The following is a 16973-nucleotide window of genomic DNA, read 5'->3' as shown; positions in this document are numbered from 1 at the left end:
CGGGGTTCCACCTCCATCAATCATCACGGCGCAGGGTCTATTTTTTATTATCACTTTGTTTTGCCCGTATTTTGATGCTCGTCTCGCCTGTGGCTCCCTTTAGCCGCCCGTTTCCACATACGTCGTGGTAGTGCCCGTCGTACCGGGCGCGCCACAGCTTCTTGTCCTGCTGATGTTTTCTTTTCTGTTTTGCATTTTTGTTTACTTTTACACCCCCAAAGTAGATACTAGTCTACTTCCACATAAACTATTGTCATATCTTTCATCCCATAAACCCGATTAATCCCTTAATTCTCAGAGAAAAGAAGCATCATACCCCTTTGTGAGACTATCACAGTTGCTCCATCCCCTCCCCCTAATCACATTCTACAACCTTGCCGCAAGTGGGTTTTTAAAAATGTCCAAACGTCACTTATTCCCCTCATCAACGGGCCTTGTGCCTAAGGCTCTCCGTGGAATTGTCGCTTACAACCCCTCCCTCTCACTCGACGAGACCAACCGCGTCGTCTTTGACACAACACACCCGACCTCGCAAGTCTCACTCATCAGCGGCGGCGGCTCAGGACACGAGCCCGCCTGGTCCGGCTATGTCGGCACCAATATGCTGGCCGCATCGGTGGCGGGCGATATCTTTGCCAGCCCGTCCACCAAGCAGATCCTCGCCGGCATCGCCGCCGTTCCGTCCGACAAGGGTTCCATCCTCGTGATAACCAACTACACGGGCGACTGCCTGCACTTTGGCCTGGCGGCGGAAAAGGCCGGTCCCAAGTGCAAGGTTCTGATCTGCGGCGACGACGTCTCGGTCGGGCGCAAGGGCAGCCTGGTCGGGCGCCGAGGGCTGGCGGGTCAGATCGGCGTGCTCAAGGTCATGGGTGGGGCTGCCGGCCGTGGTGACTCCCTCGACGACGTCTACGACCTCGGCGCCGCCTTTGCTGACCAGATTGTCTCCATCGCCGCCACCCTAGACCACTGCCACGTCCCCGGCCGTACCGAGCACGGCATGCTGGATCCGGACGAGGTTGAGATCGGGACGGGCCCGCATAACGAGCCTGGGTACCGCAAGATCTCGCCGCATCCCTTGCCGGAGCAGCTGGTGGCAGAGGTACTGCGCTACTGCTTGGATGAAAAAGATCCGGAGAGGGCATACGTCAAGTTCGCTCCCGGCGACGAGACCTTCCTCATGGTCAGCAACTTTGGCGGCATGTCGCACCTCGAGATGGGCGCGCTGGTCGACGAGCTGCTGGAGCAGCTGGCGCGGGACTGGAACCTCCACCCGGCGCGCGTCTACTGCGGCCCGCTCGAGACGTCACTCAACGCTCCGGCGTTTTCCGTCTCAGTCGTCAACGTGACGGCGGCGGCTGCAGCATGCAAATACACCGTCGACGACATCAAGGCCTTTGCCGACGTCAAGACCAGCACGTACTGGGAGTCGTACGCCGGGTCGCAGTCGGCGCGCCGGCCCAGGGCGGAGCAGTTCGTCAAGCCACCCGCCGAGCCGCACCGGACCGTCGACCCGGCGCGCGACCTCACGGCGGACGCGGCGACGCTCGAGGCGATGCTGCGAAGGGCGTGCGAGGAGCTCTCCCGCGCCGAGCCCGACCTCACCAAGTGGGACATGGTCATGGGCGACGGCGACTGCGGCGAGACGCTCAAGACGGGCGCGGACCACCTCCTCGCCGCGCTGGACAAGGGCCTCGCGCGCGGCGGGTCCGTCGTCGCCGTCCTGCACGAGCTCGAGGACATTGTCGAGAGCAAGATGGGCGGCACGCTGGGCGGGATCCTGGGCATCTTGTTTGTGGCGTTCCGCAACGGGGTCGAACGTCGCGCCGCGGAGAGTGGCGGTGCGACGGCCGCCGCTGCGCAAACTGACCTGGTGGGAAGCCTGGCGGCGGCGCTGCTGGAGGGTCTGTCCTCGCTGGAGCGCTACACGCCGGCCAAGGTCGGTGACCGCACCGTCATGGACACGCTGATCCCGTTTGCGCAGGCGCTGCAGAGGGATGGGTTCGAGGCGGCGGTCAAGGCGGCCGTCGAGGGCAGCGAGGCCACAAAGGGCATGAAGCCGAGGTTGGGTAGGGCGACGTATGTTGGGGCTGGCAGCGAGGGTGGCGAGTTGCCGCCGGATCCTGGAGCTTGGGGTGCCAGGGTGGCTATTGAGGGGCTGTTTTCAGGGTGGAAATAGGAGGTTTTGGCTTTTTTTTTTTTGGTTTTTCTTTTCTTTTTTTTCATCAAAATATTGCTGTTTACAATGGTAATTATGAGTATATGTTTCTTAGACAATTTATTGTCCAATTCTGATAGCGATCTAGTACAAGTCCTTCCAACCAACTCTTCTGCCCGGCCACCTTATGCCTTGCCAGCACTGCCCAACTGCCTCATGTACTCCTCGATGGCGACCTGCATGGCCTTGGTCCCGGCATCGATGACGGTCGTCAGCGGCTTTCCGCGCATCTCCTCCTGCACGCGTGCGTAGTGCTTGTTCATGCCCTTGTTGATGTTGATCTTGCTCACGCCGAGCTTGATGCACTTTTGAAAAATCTCCTCGGTGAAGGGATCCGCCCCGTGCAGCACCAGCCTCACCCTGTCCCCGACCGCCTGGTTCACCGACCCGAGCCGCTCGTACTCGAGCTGGATCCCCCGCGGGCCGTACTCGCCGTGCACGTTGCCGAACGCCGGCGCCAGCATCTCGATTCCCGTCGCCACAAACTCCTCGGCCTGCTCGGGCGTCGTCAGCAAGCCCTCGAGGTCGGCCGTCTCGGCGACGCCGTCCTCGCCTCCTTCGATGCGGCCCGGCTCCGCCTCGGTGGCGATCCCTCTCGCGTGGCAGTACTCGGACAGCTCCCTGGTCAGGGCCAGGTTCTCGTCCTTTTCGTAGTGGCTCATGTCGCACATGATGCTGTCGAACCCTTGCTCAAAGTCGGCCGCCCGCCGCACCATCTCGGGCGTCTGGCAGTGGTCCAGGTGCAGGGCCAAGGGCGCGGTCGACGTGCGGACCGCGTCGGCCGCCGCCCGCACCAGCGCCGAGTCGGCGTACTCGATGGCCCAGGGGAAGAGGAGGATCATGGCCGGCGAGTTGGCCGCCTCGGCAGCGCGCTTGGTCGCGATGATGGACTCGATGTTGTAGCAGCACATGGCCGGGACCGCGTACCCGCCCTTCCACGCCTTGTCCAGCATGGCCAGGGAGCGGTTCTTGGTGCGGTCGACGGGCATGGTGGGTTGGGTTTGGGGATTAAGGATGTGTTGTTCAGGGGTATGTGTAAGTGTTGTCTGTGGTTGGAGGTTGTAAAAGAAAACAGGGTTGGAAAATGTGCGTGTGGACTAATATGGATGATGTTATTGAAAGTAGATAATGTGCAGGTATTTTTTTTTCAACCAACTTTTGAGACAACAAACTTGAATTTCTCCAACTTTTTTTCCCTCCCTCTCGAATGCGGAAAAGAACGGGGACGCCGTCACGGGGGGAAGTGTTCGGCCTCTTCTAAGCCGACAGCCGCATACGGGGACAAAAATACGAAAATCCATCAAATGCAAAAAAAAAGGATTAATACAAAAGGACCCTCCAATCATCAATGCCTCCTCAATTACACCCGGGACCGGGACAAGACGCCGGCAAAATGTCTCGGCGGGGTTTTTGGTCATGCTGTCACGAGTCTTTGCCGTGAATTTATATTTTCTTTTATTTTATTTCTTTTTTTCCTTATGTAAAAGAGGAAGCTCGCTGTACAAAAAAAAAACCAGACAAAAGTATGACATGTCATCGTTGTCCAGCGCTTACACCTCACTCACACAAAGGTCTCATGTACCGGATAGTTGCAAGGAATATACCTGTTTTCCCCGCCTTAACTTACACGAAAAAAAAACCCCCCACGGCCGGTGTCGGCTCCATCTCCATGGGGAAAAATATCTTCCCCCACTCCTAGCAACTCCACTCCTCTCACACTACTACGGGGACCCGGTCGGTTGGAGTAGCCGGCTCGACCGCGTCGGCTCGGGGGACAGTGAATACAGGGTTGAGGGCGGTAGAGGTTGACGTCGTTATTTTTTTTTCTCTCTCTCTCCCCCAAAGACACATTTTTGTCATGTGTTTGTCCAATGTGCATAACTCTGATATCATCTGAACATCTTACATCCAGGCGGTTCCAAGACCAGAAGCACTCCTTAGATCTAATTTCAGCCTCTTCCAGGCGCAATAACACCCACACTCCTGGTAAATACCAGTGACATCACCGCCTCATAAAAAAAACCCCAATCCCTCTGTCCCGGGTAACCCCAACCCCACCACAAACAAAACAAAAAAAAAGAAAATGGCAGCAAAAGAACCCATCTCCTTCATCGGCCTCGGCGCCATGGGCTTCGGCATGGCCACTCACCTGGTCAAGGAGGGCTACTCAGTGACGGGCTTCGACGTGTGGGGCCCAACGCTGGAGCGCTTCAAGGCGGCCGGCGGCAGCACGGCCAGCACGCCGGCACAGGCCGTCGCCGACAAGCCCTTTTGCGTGTGCATGGTCGCGACGGCACAGCAGGCGCAGGCCGTGCTGATCGACGGGCCCGACGCCGCCGTCCCCGCCCTGCCGCAGGGTGCCGTGCTGATGCTGTGTAGCACCGTGCCGTGCCAGTACGCGCAGGCGCTCGACCAGCAGCTGAGGGACATGGGCCGCGGCGACATCTTGTTTGTCGACTGCCCCGTTTCGGGAGGAGCGATCCGCGCCGCAGACGGCACGCTGTCCATAATGGCTGGTGCGTCCGACGCCGCCATCGCCAAGGGCCGCGAGATCCTGCAGGCCATGTCGGACCCGGCAAAGCTGTACATCGTGGCGGGTGGAGTGGGGGCTGGGTCGAACATGAAGATGTGCCACCAGGTCCTGGCCGCGAATCAGATCTTGTCGGCCAGCGAAGCCATGGGGTTCGCCGCGCACCTAGGCCTGAACCTGGAAAAGGCGCGTGATGCTATCCTTGCCTCGGACGGCAAGAGCTGGATGTTTGAGAACCGCGTGCCGAGGATCCTGCACCCGGAGCACAAGCCCATCGCCAGCGCTTTGACTATCATCCTCAAGGACACGAGCATCATCACGTCCGAGGCCAGGAGGAGGCACTTTGCCACGCCCATGACCAGCGCGGCCGAGCAAGCGTACTTTGTAGGGCTTGGGCTGGGCTACGGTCCCGACGACGACGCGGGCATGCTGCGCGTGTACACGCAGGGCGTCGGCAAGGTCGGCCCGGTGCAGGCCGCTGCCGAGACGGAGGAAGCCAAGATGGCACTGGTGCTGGCGCTGCTCGAGGGCATCCACTTGTGCTCGGCGGCCGAGACGCTGGCCTTTGCCGACTTTGTCAAATTGGACCTGGATCAGGTCTTTGAGCTGTGCACCAACGCCGCGGGAGGTTCCAAGATGCTCGACAGGTTCGGGCCGGGCATCCTCGCGGCTTTCAAGAGCGGGGTCGCCGCCAAGGGGTGGGAGACCGAGTCGGGCGTGTACGATATGACGGCCGCCGCGGATAAGTTGCAAGCTGCCGTGGATGAGGCGCAAAGGTTGAAGATGCCGCTGTTTTTGGGCACACAGGCGCTGAACTTGTTGAGGACGGCGACGAGGTCTTTGGACAGCAAAGCATCTGCTGGGTCGGTGGTCAAGTTATGGACGTAATTATATGGATGAGCTATGAACGATAACATTAAGTAAGTAATGAATGGTCCGGGGCTATCATTCTACGTCTGGTTTCAATGCAGATATCATAATCCTGAGAACAGAGAGTGTTAAATTTCACCGGGTTGCTAGGCGCTGCCCTTTGGTTAAGATCCGTGGGTTCATTCACCCCTGCCATGCAATGAAGTACTGTTCATGCAGTGTCCAAGTATCTGAACACAACACTGATGCTGCTCCCAGACTTCGTCGCAAGCATTTATCTCAGTATGGTTGTGGTCGGCAAAACAGGCTCGGCTCACTGGAGACGCATGTAGAAGCGGTAGGATGCTAAGGGTCGGTCATAAAGGCTAGATATTGGCAGAGCCACACGACAAGACGGACAAAAACCAAGCCCACCAGGCTGAGATGGTAAGATTCCACCGTGACCGAAGTAAAAACAAGGAAGGTAAGGAAGATGCGATCAACCATTGACATTTACGTGTACGGGAAAGAGAGAAGGGGAAAAGTCCACTTCAACACAAAATAAAATTAAAATGCCGTGTTCAAAAAGCGGGGCCGGCCTATGTGAGCCGAGCAGGCCAAAAAATCAAAACGATCCGGGCAGGTCTCGAACCTGCAGCCTCCTGATGACCAAATTCAATCGTAGTCAGACGCGCTACCATTACGCCACCGGACCATTGATGAACCGATACAGTTATGAGATTATAGTCGGGATGCTGTAGCCCCACGACTTCCCTGGTGATATGTTCCTCTAGCACCCTTTGCATTCTCGACTGTCACCTCACCAAACTGGGGGAAAAGGTTTTCTTGATTCCCTCTTTTTTCTTGGCATTAAGATAATGACAGGCTCTGGTCATCGTCTTACTTTAATAGCCATTTTACCTTGTTAGAGCATAACAGGAATCACTACATAATTCTTCCCAAGCTACAGACCACGTACTTGGACATACCTGGCAAATTACGTTATAAATTGCCAATATCTTATGCAGGTACGTTAAAACTCTATATCCTGACATTTGTTTTGCTTTCAATACATGCTACTCATTAGTATTATATACTGAAGCAAAAAAAATGGGTTTTTTGTTCTATGGATATAATACAGATCGCTGTATTTCCAGTAGAGAAACTCGGGATTTCATCAGAAAGAATTCTCACGACTTATGACTAGTTTTGAAAACAGTAAAACTAATAGTTGTATGCTCGAAAAATACAACTACGTGGAGTTGTTAAATAGGGCATCAAAACAGAATTGAGGTAGATTGTGTGTTTGTAGCTAGACTCTAGAGATAGCGCTGCTCCCATCTCATCGATCACTTTCAGGCAGATTGGCTCGATCTCTTGTGGTCTGGAGTGTGATTTTGTTTTCATTGTCATTGCGGTGCCCGAACTTTCGTTCAAACTTCCACCATTCGGCGTTTAAGCTGCCAAATTACACTAAAGTTAAGATAAAAGGATCCAAAGAATGTCAGGGCCAGAGCCACTACCCTTTTGCTACGATATCGACCCCATCAGGTCCCAGGAAAGGCGTTTATAAAACCTAGTACGCATTCTGCTTCTTGCGCATGTCGAAAACAGCCATGGCCTCCTCTGCGGCCTTGACTCCCGAGAGCACCATGGCACCGAACGTGGGACCTGAGCACGATTAGATGTCAGCAACGTTGTCAAGTACCGCCCGTTCTGAACCTCGATAGCAAGACTCACCCATGCGGTTCGCTCCGTCAATCTCAGAGAGTTCCATGCCGCCAATGATAAGACCCGGAACAATCTCGCGGGTCCGCTTGACGATGGCATCCTCGGCAGACTGCATGTCGAGGCCGCGCATGCCGCCAAGCTGCTCAATCTGCTTCATGGAGACGAGGCGTTTGGCCGAGAAGGCGCCGAAGGGTCCTGTTTCGTGTTAATTACACACTTTTATGAAGCCAGAGGAAAACAGAGTTAGTGAATTCAAGGTAGCAAACTCACCATCATGACCAGTCGTCGAAATAACGACAGGGGCGTTGATGGTGTTGGGATCCATGCACGACTGATCATCGTGGTGCATCGAAACCAGCGTCCAGTTGGTAACAACGCCAGCAACCCTTACACCGACATCATCGCCGCCCTCCCGTCGGGTGATCAGATCCTCGACCGCGGTAGCATTGAAAAGCTTGACGTTATCCAGCGCCAACACCTTGCTCAACAGCGTACTGGTGAAGAGCGCAGCGTGCTTGACCACCACGAAAGCCCCCTCGTCCTCGTACGCGACGCCGAGCCTGTCGAGGAACAGATGTGCAGGCTTGCGCATGACCATGGCGGAGAACAGCTGACCGCCCAGCCAGGCCCCGCCGCCCGGCGCGACTCCGGCCTCGACCAAGGTCACGCGCAGGTCCGGCCGGGCCGTGGCGAGGTGAAATGCCGCCGAGAGGCCGCAGGAGCCGGCGCCGACGATGACGACGTCCGTCTCGGCGTGGGCATGCAGGTCGGCAAAGTAGCGCGAGGTCATGGCCCGCGACACCTGCGACTCGCGGATCGGGGAGAAGCTGAACTGGTTCCAGTCCGTGGCCAGGTCGTGCAGCTTGGCCGCAGCTGCTGCGGCGGTGGCGGCATTGTGCTGATGCTTGCCGTTCTTGACGTCCAGGGGCTGGACCGGAGAGACGATGGGGGAGGTGGCGGCGGGGGGAGCCATGCTTGGTTTCGGTTGTTTGGTATTGGGAGGAAAACTGTGAATGGTTAGGGTTTCATGGCATGATCCTTTCGCTGGTATTATCCAGATCAAGTTCAAGGCCGTATAATCTCAGCCACATCCGGCGCAGACACCTTCATCTTTTCTTTAAAAATGATGGGCTGCACCGGATGGGCACCGGCTCATGCATAAAACGCAGCAACGCGCAAGGTCACATACTTTGTTGTCGAAAGTTGATCTAGGGTATGTTAGTCTGGTTAGCTGAGGTTTGTTCTGGGAGGCTGGGGTAAACGAATCAATCCCATCTTACTAGCTTCGTGTATTTGCGAGAGTGGTCGAGATTTCTTGCCCAATACTCGTTCTTGGTGAACATAGAACAAGACCTGGACAAACATGTTAAGAAAGTGAAGCAAGCTTTATACTTGTGGACTCTGGGTGCGCGGCCAAGGATGCAACCATCGGCCCAAACCTTCCGGAGTCACAGAGCGGGGAAGCTCTTGTCTTGCTTAACATAACCTTCCTATCGGGATGATCTCAACCACTCGTTTGCCCAAAGACTGCCTGGTATCGGCGGGGGACTCATGGCGAAGGTGGCGACTACTTTGAAAGTGACTAAATAGCCGTGAGTTTTGACGTCAATACATCTTTGGATCTACGGAGTACCTTTCCATCTGTAACTTTCCATATTCTGCCCTTTCTCTGGACTATGTGGACCAAGTATCGACACTCGTGATTTTAGCTTCGTCCCGCACTGCCACGTACGTCTGATCCATCCCGACCATAATCTTCAATCACTAGCTTCCGGTTCTTGTTAAACCTCTAGTTACTCCTGTTCTAGTGCGCTATTTGGTGGAACCAATGCAAGCCAAGCTGCAAACCGCATTCTGCCGCTGCGAGCGGACCCGGATGAGTACGTTTTGCGGCTATTATCGCACCAAAGAACAACACCAGGCACCTAAACCCGGTTGTATCCGCCGAGGTGCAAATGTAGCCGAGTACCCACAAAGCAACTTAACCCCGGCACGTACGCCCTGAGATATGCTAGCACATCTAGAACTATTGCTTTGTGTGCCCTTACAGTTGGAGGTCGACGTTTCTGATCTACTCAATCATCGTCGTCGACTAGCGAGGTGGAGTCGGTGCTGGATGAATCGTCGTTGAACCCAAACCTGCGCCGCACCTTATACTTGATTTCCCTCATCCAGCGGGCTATATCGGGCCAACACCTGAGCCACTCGGGGGGATCCCAGAACCTCCAGATGGCCATTGCGACCAGGATCCCTATGGTCAAGGGCGTTGCGATAGCCCAGAATGTCCATTGAGGGGGATTCACCGCTGCCATGAACGTTGTCGAGAAAAGCGTCTGTTTTGGGTCGTGTGTAGAGTCAGCAAGGGATTATGACTGGTTAGTAAGTGTACATGATTCTCTCTGGTCAACCAGACATAATTAATAGGCCAGGCATACCGCAGCAAATATTCCTGGTGTAAAGGTGATGATGATTAAGAAGCCCGACCTGAGCCACCAAAAACTGGTCACGCTTCGACTGAAGTGGTCGTTCACCGCGTCGCGGATTTGAATCACCGTGCTTGATAGGGAACTCGCATTCGGGCTTGCGGCCTGTCAGTTAGGGTACAAATCAGTCGGCCGTATCTTCTTCTTCGAGCACAATGCACAACGCAAGCCGACGGAGGCCAGGGACAAACCCACTATTGATAAGACTGCCTGAACACGCTCCTTGTGCATGCGGATCATGGCGCGCGGTTGCTTAGTCGTGATTAACAAGAAGTCTAACCTCTCTTCGAGTACGAGCCCAATATCAACAATGTCGAGGCGTGGCTTTTCTTTGCCTTTCTCAGACCGTAGGCCTCCATCCGATGTCAGGTGGACAAAGTCGACGGCCCCGGCTCGCTGTGTTTCCAGCATCTCCAGCTCCATTTCAAGGATTGCAAGATCCTTGAGGATTTGGACAGCCCGTATGCAGAGCCTCATCGGCGATAACAGCCTAAAACTAATTTCTATTGATTTGGCAACTGCGTCTATAGTGAAGAAACGGCCAACTATCACTCGGCGCACCGACTCTGCCATGAGCGTCGGCACCAACGCCGGGTGATGGGCGATTCGGGCCAGCTTGCAGACCTGAGCGCGAAAGAACTCGGTCTGTCGAACAGTGAGCCCGACCATTAGGGCCGTAGTGATATCCGTCTTCGGGCAGTATGACATGGAGAGAGCTACATCAAGCCCCTTGTTGCAGAAGTAGCGCGCCGTGAGTCCAATGACAGAGCGACTCATGCGATATATTTTAAAGTGTACATTGTCTGTCTGAAAAAGCCAATGCGTCGAGGTTGGCAGGCTGAAAGAAGATGTGATGCGTTCTAGCGTTTCCGCAGAGAAAGGCACGCATCGGCCCGTTTGGTGAGATCGGCGCCTCTCAATAATCTTCTCATCAGGAGGCCATTGGCTGTCGCCGTCTTCAGGTATGGGATTAGATCCCACGGGAGGATAGATTATCTCTGGCATCGAGGCCTCCGGGAAATTAAATGGCGACGGTACCGGTCCCGGTGCCCCTACTATGCGTGGTGGTGGTGGAACCCCTCCCAGGCCTGGTGGTCTGGGTGGTCCCGGTCGTATCTTTGGCTTGGGTTCTGCGTCCTGAGCATCCCCGATACTAACGGGGCGTTAACCTACAAAATTAGACATAAACATGGGTTTGGGATTGCGAGCATACATAAGGCGAAGGCCAGGCCTGGAGAACCCATCTCTATCGTTGGTAACTTGCTAGTAGCAGTTTCATGTCAGTTTAGACATCTAGCCCAGATTCATCAACGAGTGAAAAGCGTACCGTGCGGACCCACTGATCCAGATCTTCTGCTGTTCTCTTTGCGGCCAGAAAATATGGAGGGCCTACCTACAGTGCGTCGAAGAGATGTGAGTAATAGCAATGCGTGAGGTTCATTTATCCCTCATGTCATGTAGACGAGGACATATGCAACCCGATCACTCACCACTGATTTGTAAACCTCAATCACCAAGGCTGGTTTGGGCTTGTATGTCAGCTTATCAATAAACATAGATCGCTGCAATGGATAAAAGGCTTCAGGGTCGAAGCCATCGTCCATCTTGGATTGTTGCTGTTGCTTCGAGGTCGTTGTCGGCGCTATTAGAATCAATCACATAAAAGTAACAATTTCAGTTCTCCCCGCTTCATGAGATCAGGGTCGCCGTTTTTGAGCTTCTGTGCTTGGCAAGAGTGCGTCGTCATACAGCAAACCTGACAACTCACGCAGCCTTCACAACCAATAGCGGCTGCATGCTGCAGGTAAGGCTCCCGCACCACGGCCACTCATGTGAGAGTGTGATAACAGTAACTGTGATGGTTGCAGGCAGATAGTCGAACACTTTTTCTAAGTATTATTCCTTAACTTGGGGCTGACGAGATTAGAACCTGAACTGGAATTGGAATGCCCCTAGCACATGGGGTGAGGCGAGCGCTCCGCAGCTCACACGAATTGTTCCGACCTTATGACAACTGATAAAGATGACTTCCGTTCCAACAAAGCAGTGGGGTTTTCCCAGCAAGCTTTGCGGTGGACTTGATTTGCCCATCTGTAGCGATGAATGGGCTTTCTGTGCCGTATACCAACCAACCACCAATCCCATTTTGCGAGATCAAAACATCCCCAAGATGAAGTCCCTCCACTTTCCTCCACTGTACTATGCCGTGTGGCCATTTGGCAACTGAAGCCCGAGGGAAAGCTTCGGGGCAACTCTAATATCCCCATTTCTCCGTGTGGTACCTCAAAAAGGTGTGACACAGCAGAAAGGCTGGGAAGGGAGCACAACACAATGGAGCCACACAACCGGATTCCTTCCATCGTGACTCGGCGTTTTGTGACCTGGATAGTGCTTCAATAGCTCCCAAGGCTCATCACGAGGAGCCTACTCTTGGGGTTGAAAGCCAGAATGCCAGACTTGAGTAACCAGGCATCATTTGCCACCCCACTCAAAGCTTCTCCCCATCTGCCCTGATTGCTTCGGCCCTCAGCACGGTCTTTTCAACGTTCTGGACGCGGCTCTCCGCATCCGCCACGAATTTGCCGTATTTGAGCACGCGACCTTCGTACCAGGCCCTCACTACACGCTCGCTCCTCGCCCGCAGCTCGGCGACCTCGGCGGCCTGCGCGCGCTGCATGGCCTCGATTGCCCTGGCCCGGGGCATTGTTGCCACGAGGTTCGCACTCAGCGCCGGGTCGGGAACGGGCACGTCCTGGGTGACGGCCGCGAGGGCAGAGGCGGTGCCATGGTACTGCGAGGCTGAGGCCAAGACTATGGCGCGCACGGCGGCCGGGTCAAGCTGTGTCGGGGGTTGTTTGGCTTTGCTGTCGGATTCTGCGTGTTGCGATTCGGAGACGAAGAGGGTGGGGTGTTCGTTGTCTATTGGGGGGGTAAAGAAAGCTCACTGTGGTTAGCTATTGTATGGTGAACGTAATGTAAGTCTGTAGCAAAGGAAGTTTACCTACATATCTTCAATAGATCTTGGTATACGCGTGACCTGGATACTAGAGCCTGGAAGCGGCGCTCTAGGTCGTGCATTGTGCTGGTGGCCGACGACTCGGGGATCGCATCGGGGCTGCCGGCTGGGCCATAGATGATATGCTCCAGGCGGAGTAGGCGAGCCTCAAGAAGCTCGATGGTGGCTAAAGTGGTATTGTCGAGAGTTTTGTCCATCGAAAGTTCCGCCATGCTGCCGTCGCTGGCTGTTTGGCCAGTCCGGGGTAAGTTGGAGCCTTGAAAGCGTATATGCCTAGGTAAGGTAGGTAGCTATTTTTACAGGGAAGACCAGAGCTCCGCGGAGGGCCGGAGTTTCCGAACAAACCAGTCCCGCGATCAAATGCGTTTGATGATCAGACGATTTGTTACGTAGTGCCAGGGAAAAAAAAGTAGTCAAGACCATGTAAAACGCGGTGAATTGGCTAATAGTAAAGACTAATGCATCTGAACAATCTCACAAATTGTTTCTTTAGAATTTGGCCCTGGAATTATTGTTCCAAAGTTCCATCTAGAAATACTGGAAACGGCGCTAAACTCCGACCAGTGCCTGGGTGCAGTAGAGAAAACTCGGATGTGATTGGGCGAATACCCCAAAGACCCACTGTGACCTCCACCGTCTTGTTCCTTACCCGAACGCGGGCTGATCTTGGCGCCATAAACGTCACACCTGGCCCCGTTGTTTGTCGTGCCCAGTCTGACTGTTACCATACCATACACATCTCCATTCCAAGCAGCCAAGAGCAACAGATCTTAGAATCGTACGTAACACATTGCATCCATTACTACACAGGACAAGACTGGGTCTCGTTCTTAGCATCACGCGACAGTTTACTACCCTTTTTCTGCCACGTCCTTTACTTCTTATTTTTCCCTTCCTCGTACACACATTGGCGACGGCCATCAATTGGCGCATCAACAGTCGAACGAACGAAGAGGGGAAAGACGGCCGAAGCCGGCACTGCCGAATCACCCGATTGATCCGATCACTATTATCGGAAGAGTTGCGGTACCCTCCGCAGGCTGCGAACGAGCACGTTGAAACGGAACACAAGCACAACGCGATTGTCCTCCGACGTACCTGAACGCCACTCCGACTATTTTGCGCCGGCGCTTAGCTCTCGTGCCACCATCACACCGATCTTACCCGCGATAGTCTCTGCCTGGATGCTTACCAGGCCGAGGGATGCCTGCGTACTCAACGTTTACTGATGGAATCGGCCCGGGACATAGTGCCGACAATATGGCGAGGTAATACACATCATGCGGAAGACAATTGTCTGCCCAGCAGCAACGATCAAGACCATCAGTTTCTCCACGCGGGTATTCGTCGGCGCTACTGCCAGGACCTGCAACTCAGTTTACCTTGTTGCTGACCACCACATGTATGACATAGGATGCGACACAGGGGCTTGAAGCCCGGCGGAGGCCAGGCCTCAATGTCAAGCAGCGTAATAAACCTGCTGAACACGAGTAAGGGAACCCCGTGATGTTATGACGTGATTTGAAAACCTCAAATGCTAAATTCATTCGTCCACAGTTGTTGGAGCGGGGACCCTCGCCATGCCTTCGGCCCTTTCGCACATGGGCATCACACTCGGCACCGCCGTCATAATCTGGTCCGGTTTGGCCTCTGCTTTTGGGCTATACCTTCAGTCCAGATGCGCGCGCTACATCGACCGCGGCCACTCTTCCTTCTTTGCGCTCTCACAGTTGACATACCCGAACGCGGCCGTCTTCTTCGATGCCGCCATTGCGATCAAATGCTTCGGCGTGGGCGTCTCATACCTTATCATCATTGGTGATTTGATGCCCGGTGTGGCGCGGGGTCTTGTTTCTGATACTGGCTATGGTGACGGGGCCGATGTGCTTCCACCGTATATGCTGGATCGAAATTTCTGGATCACGGCGTTCATGCTGGTCATCATACCTTTAGGATTCTTGAGGAGGCTGGACTCGCTCAAGTACACAAGCATCATTGCGCTTGTGTCTATTGGATACCTCATAATCCTCGTTGTGTATCACTTTGCTGCCGAGTCGCATCCGAACCGGGGTGAAGTTCACTATGTTACCTGGGAGGGGCCTGTTGCTGTGCTGGGCGCTTTCCCTGTAGTGGTGTTTGCGTATACATGTCATCAAAACGTAAGCACCTATGTCCTTGGAAGATTTTGCAGTTTTGCGTATGTTTACTAACTTCGGATGGCAGATGTTTTCCATCCTGAACGAGATCAAGGATGGCTCCCCTGGTAGCGTAGTTGGAGTCATTGGCACTAGTATTGGATCGGCAGCTAGTATCTATATCCTCGTAGCCATTACCGGCTATTTAACATTTGGCAACCAGGTCGTTGGAAATATCATCTCGATGTGTAAGTATATGGTTGACTTCTACCCTTCAAAAGAGGACATAAACTGACTGATTTTCTCTAGATCCCGCAAGCATCGCCTCGACCATTGGAAAGGCCGCCATTGTTATTTTGGTCATGTTTAGCGTGCCCTTACAAATCCACCCCTGTCGCGCATCGCTCGACGCCGTGCTCAAGTGGCGCCCCAACCGCAACAACAGCCCTGGTGGCGCACACGCCGACTCGGCGCTTATCCCGACGGCTTCAGTTGCCAACGACTCACACGGCTCCCCAACGACGCCCATGTCGGATCTCCGTTTTGCAGTCTTGTCCACAATCATCATTGTCTGCAGCTACGCCACGGCCCTCACGGTCTCCAGCTTGGACAGGGTACTCGCGTACGTGGGCTCGACGGGCTCGACGGCCATCTCCTTTATTCTGCCCGGACTGTTTTACTACAAGATTAGCGACCCGGATAGCATTCATCACCAACGCCTGACCAAGGACGAGGATGACGCCGATGACGACGACGTGAATGCGTCAACTGACGAAGAAAATGGCAACCTGGACCCGGCCGGTGCGGGTCTCCTCGAGAGCGTCGCCAGCCTCCGGTCCGGCGTGAGCGCCGCATCGAGGCCGCGCGGGACTAGGTGGCGGCGCAGGCTGCGTTGGGACCTGGAGCACATTGAGCATGGCCTGTTGCGCAAGATGGCGCTGGGCCTGGCCATCTATGGCATGTGCGTGATGACAGTCTGCTTGATCATGAATACGTTTTTTGTTCATACAAAGGAGTGAGTGATTGGCAACGGTGCAAGGGTTCCAGGGCGGGTTGTTTGTCAAGGATAGAGAGGAAAGAGCAACCTCTCAGGCCTGGGATGTTTGGTAGCGTACATCTATATCTCTTTCCATTTGTTATATAAAAATCTGGCAAAGAATTATTGCTCTTTCTTTTTTTTGGCTTAATAGCATTTTGGAGCGGAAGAAACCCTAATGTATACTAAGGGTTGTTTGATTTCTCTGGGGGTTTTTTATGTTTAAGGAGGCAGCGGATCGGACATGCGACACACGAAGATACAAGTATAGAATGTTTGGTCATAACCTCAATGGCAGCTACTATATCTCGATGCAAAAGTGACGCTTCTTCTGCTTTTGATTGTGAGTATATGGACCTCAGTCATATTTCTTGGTCAGTTTCCGGGTCTAGCCATGCTCTGTTAACGGAGCTCGGTGTCCTGTATATACCGCAGCTGAATTTTAGGTTAGTGCCGTGTACGGTGTACATAGTCTTATACGCCGTTTGGTCTCGCAGGGATATCCGGGGCATCTATCTACGTTTATCATCTCTTATACATACCCTTTTAATACTGTTAGGATCTACGGAGTAGATCTATACAAACATATTTATTCGTGATCCTCCAAGGAAGATTAGAATAGGTATCCATGTATTTGAATCATCATTTTTGCACTTTACAAAGTACCTGCCAAATTAGAATGCTAAACTTTTTATCATAAACTTCTTGGAATATATTCATTGCTAGTACCTAAAGCGCCCAGGCTTTAGTACACTCTGATAGGAAAAGAAGGAGAAAAAAAGTAGCTTGCGAGAGATGAACACTTATTTCAGAATCCTGAATTTGAATTATCAACATCAAATTTAAATCTTGGCATTATATGCCATCAGCGCAACAGCCTTCCCAGCCCGGATAAATCTCTGGGGAGCTACCGACATTGGCAAACTCAGACACGCGAACCTCCCTGTCCGCAAGTTCCACATACTGCAGTTCAAT

At 53.8% G+C, this 16973-nt stretch overlaps 8 protein-coding genes across 8 annotated transcripts; 3 read left to right on the top strand and 5 right to left on the bottom strand.

The window, feature by feature from the left end:
• Window positions 1–397: 397 nt before the first annotated feature.
• PgNI_10247 (uncharacterized protein) lies at window positions 398–2179 on the top strand (the record flags this gene model as incomplete). Its single annotated transcript, XM_031130221.1, has 1 exon — window positions 398–2179. One exon carries the CDS (start codon window positions 398–400, stop codon window positions 2177–2179), a length of 1782 nt encoding a protein of 593 aa, XP_030979980.1.
• On the bottom strand, window positions 1285–2055 carry PgNI_10248 (uncharacterized protein; the record flags this gene model as incomplete). Its single annotated transcript, XM_031130222.1, has 2 exons — window positions 1285–1923; window positions 1954–2055. The coding sequence occupies 2 exons, from the start codon at window positions 2053–2055 to the stop codon at window positions 1285–1287; spliced, it is 741 nt and encodes a 246-aa protein (XP_030980194.1).
• Window positions 2180–2343: 164 nt separating the features above from the next.
• Window positions 2344–3207, bottom strand: PgNI_10246 (uncharacterized protein; the record flags this gene model as incomplete). The annotated part of the gene is made up of 1 exon (XM_031130220.1): window positions 2344–3207. One exon carries the CDS (start codon window positions 3205–3207, stop codon window positions 2344–2346), a length of 864 nt encoding a protein of 287 aa, XP_030979979.1.
• Window positions 3208–4301: 1094 nt separating this feature from the next.
• Window positions 4302–5636, top strand: PgNI_10245 (uncharacterized protein; the record flags this gene model as incomplete). The annotated part of the gene is made up of 1 exon (XM_031130219.1): window positions 4302–5636. The coding sequence occupies one exon, from the start codon at window positions 4302–4304 to the stop codon at window positions 5634–5636; it is 1335 nt and encodes a 444-aa protein (XP_030979854.1).
• Window positions 5637–6874: 1238 nt separating this feature from the next.
• PgNI_10244 (uncharacterized protein) lies at window positions 6875–8540 on the bottom strand. Its single transcript, XM_031130218.1, has 4 exons — window positions 8518–8540; window positions 7599–8335; window positions 7338–7523; window positions 6875–7268 (listed from the first exon to the last, which is right to left on the bottom strand). Exons 2-4 carry the CDS (start codon window positions 8299–8301, stop codon window positions 7174–7176), a joined length of 984 nt encoding a protein of 327 aa, XP_030980212.1. The 5' UTR covers window positions 8302–8335; window positions 8518–8540; the 3' UTR covers window positions 6875–7173.
• A 370-nt stretch (window positions 8541–8910) lies between these two features.
• On the bottom strand, window positions 8911–11547 carry PgNI_10243 (uncharacterized protein). The gene is made up of 6 exons (XM_031130217.1): window positions 11302–11547; window positions 11139–11204; window positions 11025–11074; window positions 10007–10964; window positions 9764–9916; window positions 8911–9661 (listed from the first exon to the last, which is right to left on the bottom strand). The coding sequence occupies exons 1-6, from the start codon at window positions 11413–11415 to the stop codon at window positions 9404–9406; spliced, it is 1599 nt and encodes a 532-aa protein (XP_030979685.1). The 5' UTR covers window positions 11416–11547; the 3' UTR covers window positions 8911–9403.
• Window positions 11548–11718: 171 nt separating this feature from the next.
• PgNI_10242 (uncharacterized protein) lies at window positions 11719–13311 on the bottom strand. The gene is made up of 2 exons (XM_031130216.1): window positions 12817–13311; window positions 11719–12730 (listed from the first exon to the last, which is right to left on the bottom strand). Exons 1-2 carry the CDS (start codon window positions 13037–13039, stop codon window positions 12300–12302), a joined length of 654 nt encoding a protein of 217 aa, XP_030979684.1. The 5' UTR covers window positions 13040–13311; the 3' UTR covers window positions 11719–12299.
• A 266-nt stretch (window positions 13312–13577) lies between these two features.
• Window positions 13578–16311, top strand: PgNI_10241 (uncharacterized protein). The gene is made up of 5 exons (XM_031130215.1): window positions 13578–14095; window positions 14241–14317; window positions 14385–14986; window positions 15051–15210; window positions 15272–16311. The coding sequence occupies exons 1-5, from the start codon at window positions 14031–14033 to the stop codon at window positions 15979–15981; spliced, it is 1614 nt and encodes a 537-aa protein (XP_030979683.1). The 5' UTR covers window positions 13578–14030; the 3' UTR covers window positions 15982–16311.
• Window positions 16312–16973: the final 662 nt, after the last annotated feature.

The sequence above is a fragment of the Pyricularia grisea genome, chromosome VII (assembly GCF_004355905.1).
Source record: "Pyricularia grisea strain NI907 chromosome VII, whole genome shotgun sequence".
Lineage (NCBI taxonomy): Eukaryota > Fungi > Ascomycota > Sordariomycetes > Magnaporthales > Pyriculariaceae > Pyricularia > Pyricularia grisea.
This window is presented reverse-complemented; position numbering and strand designations above follow the sequence as displayed.

Coding starts and splice junctions, on each gene's coding strand:
- PgNI_10244 (XM_031130218.1), bottom strand. CDS start 8,301: ATGGCTCCCCCCGCCGCCACCTCCCCCATCGTCTCTCCGGTCCAGCCC. Junction 7,524..7,598: donor TTCGACGACTGGTCATGATG/GTGAGTTTGCTA, acceptor AACACGAAACAG/GACCCTTCGGCGCCTTCTCG. Junction 7,269..7,337: donor TGACGGAGCGAACCGCATGG/GTGAGTCTTGCT, acceptor AATCGTGCTCAG/GTCCCACGTTCGGTGCCATG.
- PgNI_10243 (XM_031130217.1), bottom strand. CDS start 11,415: ATGGACGATGGCTTCGACCCTGAAGCCTTTTATCCATTGCAGCGATCT. Junction 11,205..11,301: donor TTGAGGTTTACAAATCAGTG/GTGAGTGATCGG, acceptor GACGCACTGTAG/GTAGGCCCTCCATATTTTCT. Junction 10,965..11,024: donor AGGCCTGGCCTTCGCCTTAT/GTATGCTCGCAA, acceptor ACGCCCCGTTAG/TATCGGGGATGCTCAGGACG.
- PgNI_10242 (XM_031130216.1), bottom strand. CDS start 13,039: ATGGCGGAACTTTCGATGGACAAAACTCTCGACAATACCACTTTAGCC. Junction 12,731..12,816: donor CCAAGATCTATTGAAGATAT/GTAGGTAAACTT, acceptor CCCCCCCAATAG/ACAACGAACACCCCACCCTC.
- PgNI_10241 (XM_031130215.1), top strand. CDS start 14,031: ATGCCTGCGTACTCAACGTTTACTGATGGAATCGGCCCGGGACATAGT. Junction 14,096..14,240: donor AGTGCCGACAATATGGCGAG/GTAATACACATC, acceptor TGTATGACATAG/GATGCGACACAGGGGCTTGA. Junction 14,987..15,050: donor CGTATACATGTCATCAAAAC/GTAAGCACCTAT, acceptor TTCGGATGGCAG/ATGTTTTCCATCCTGAACGA.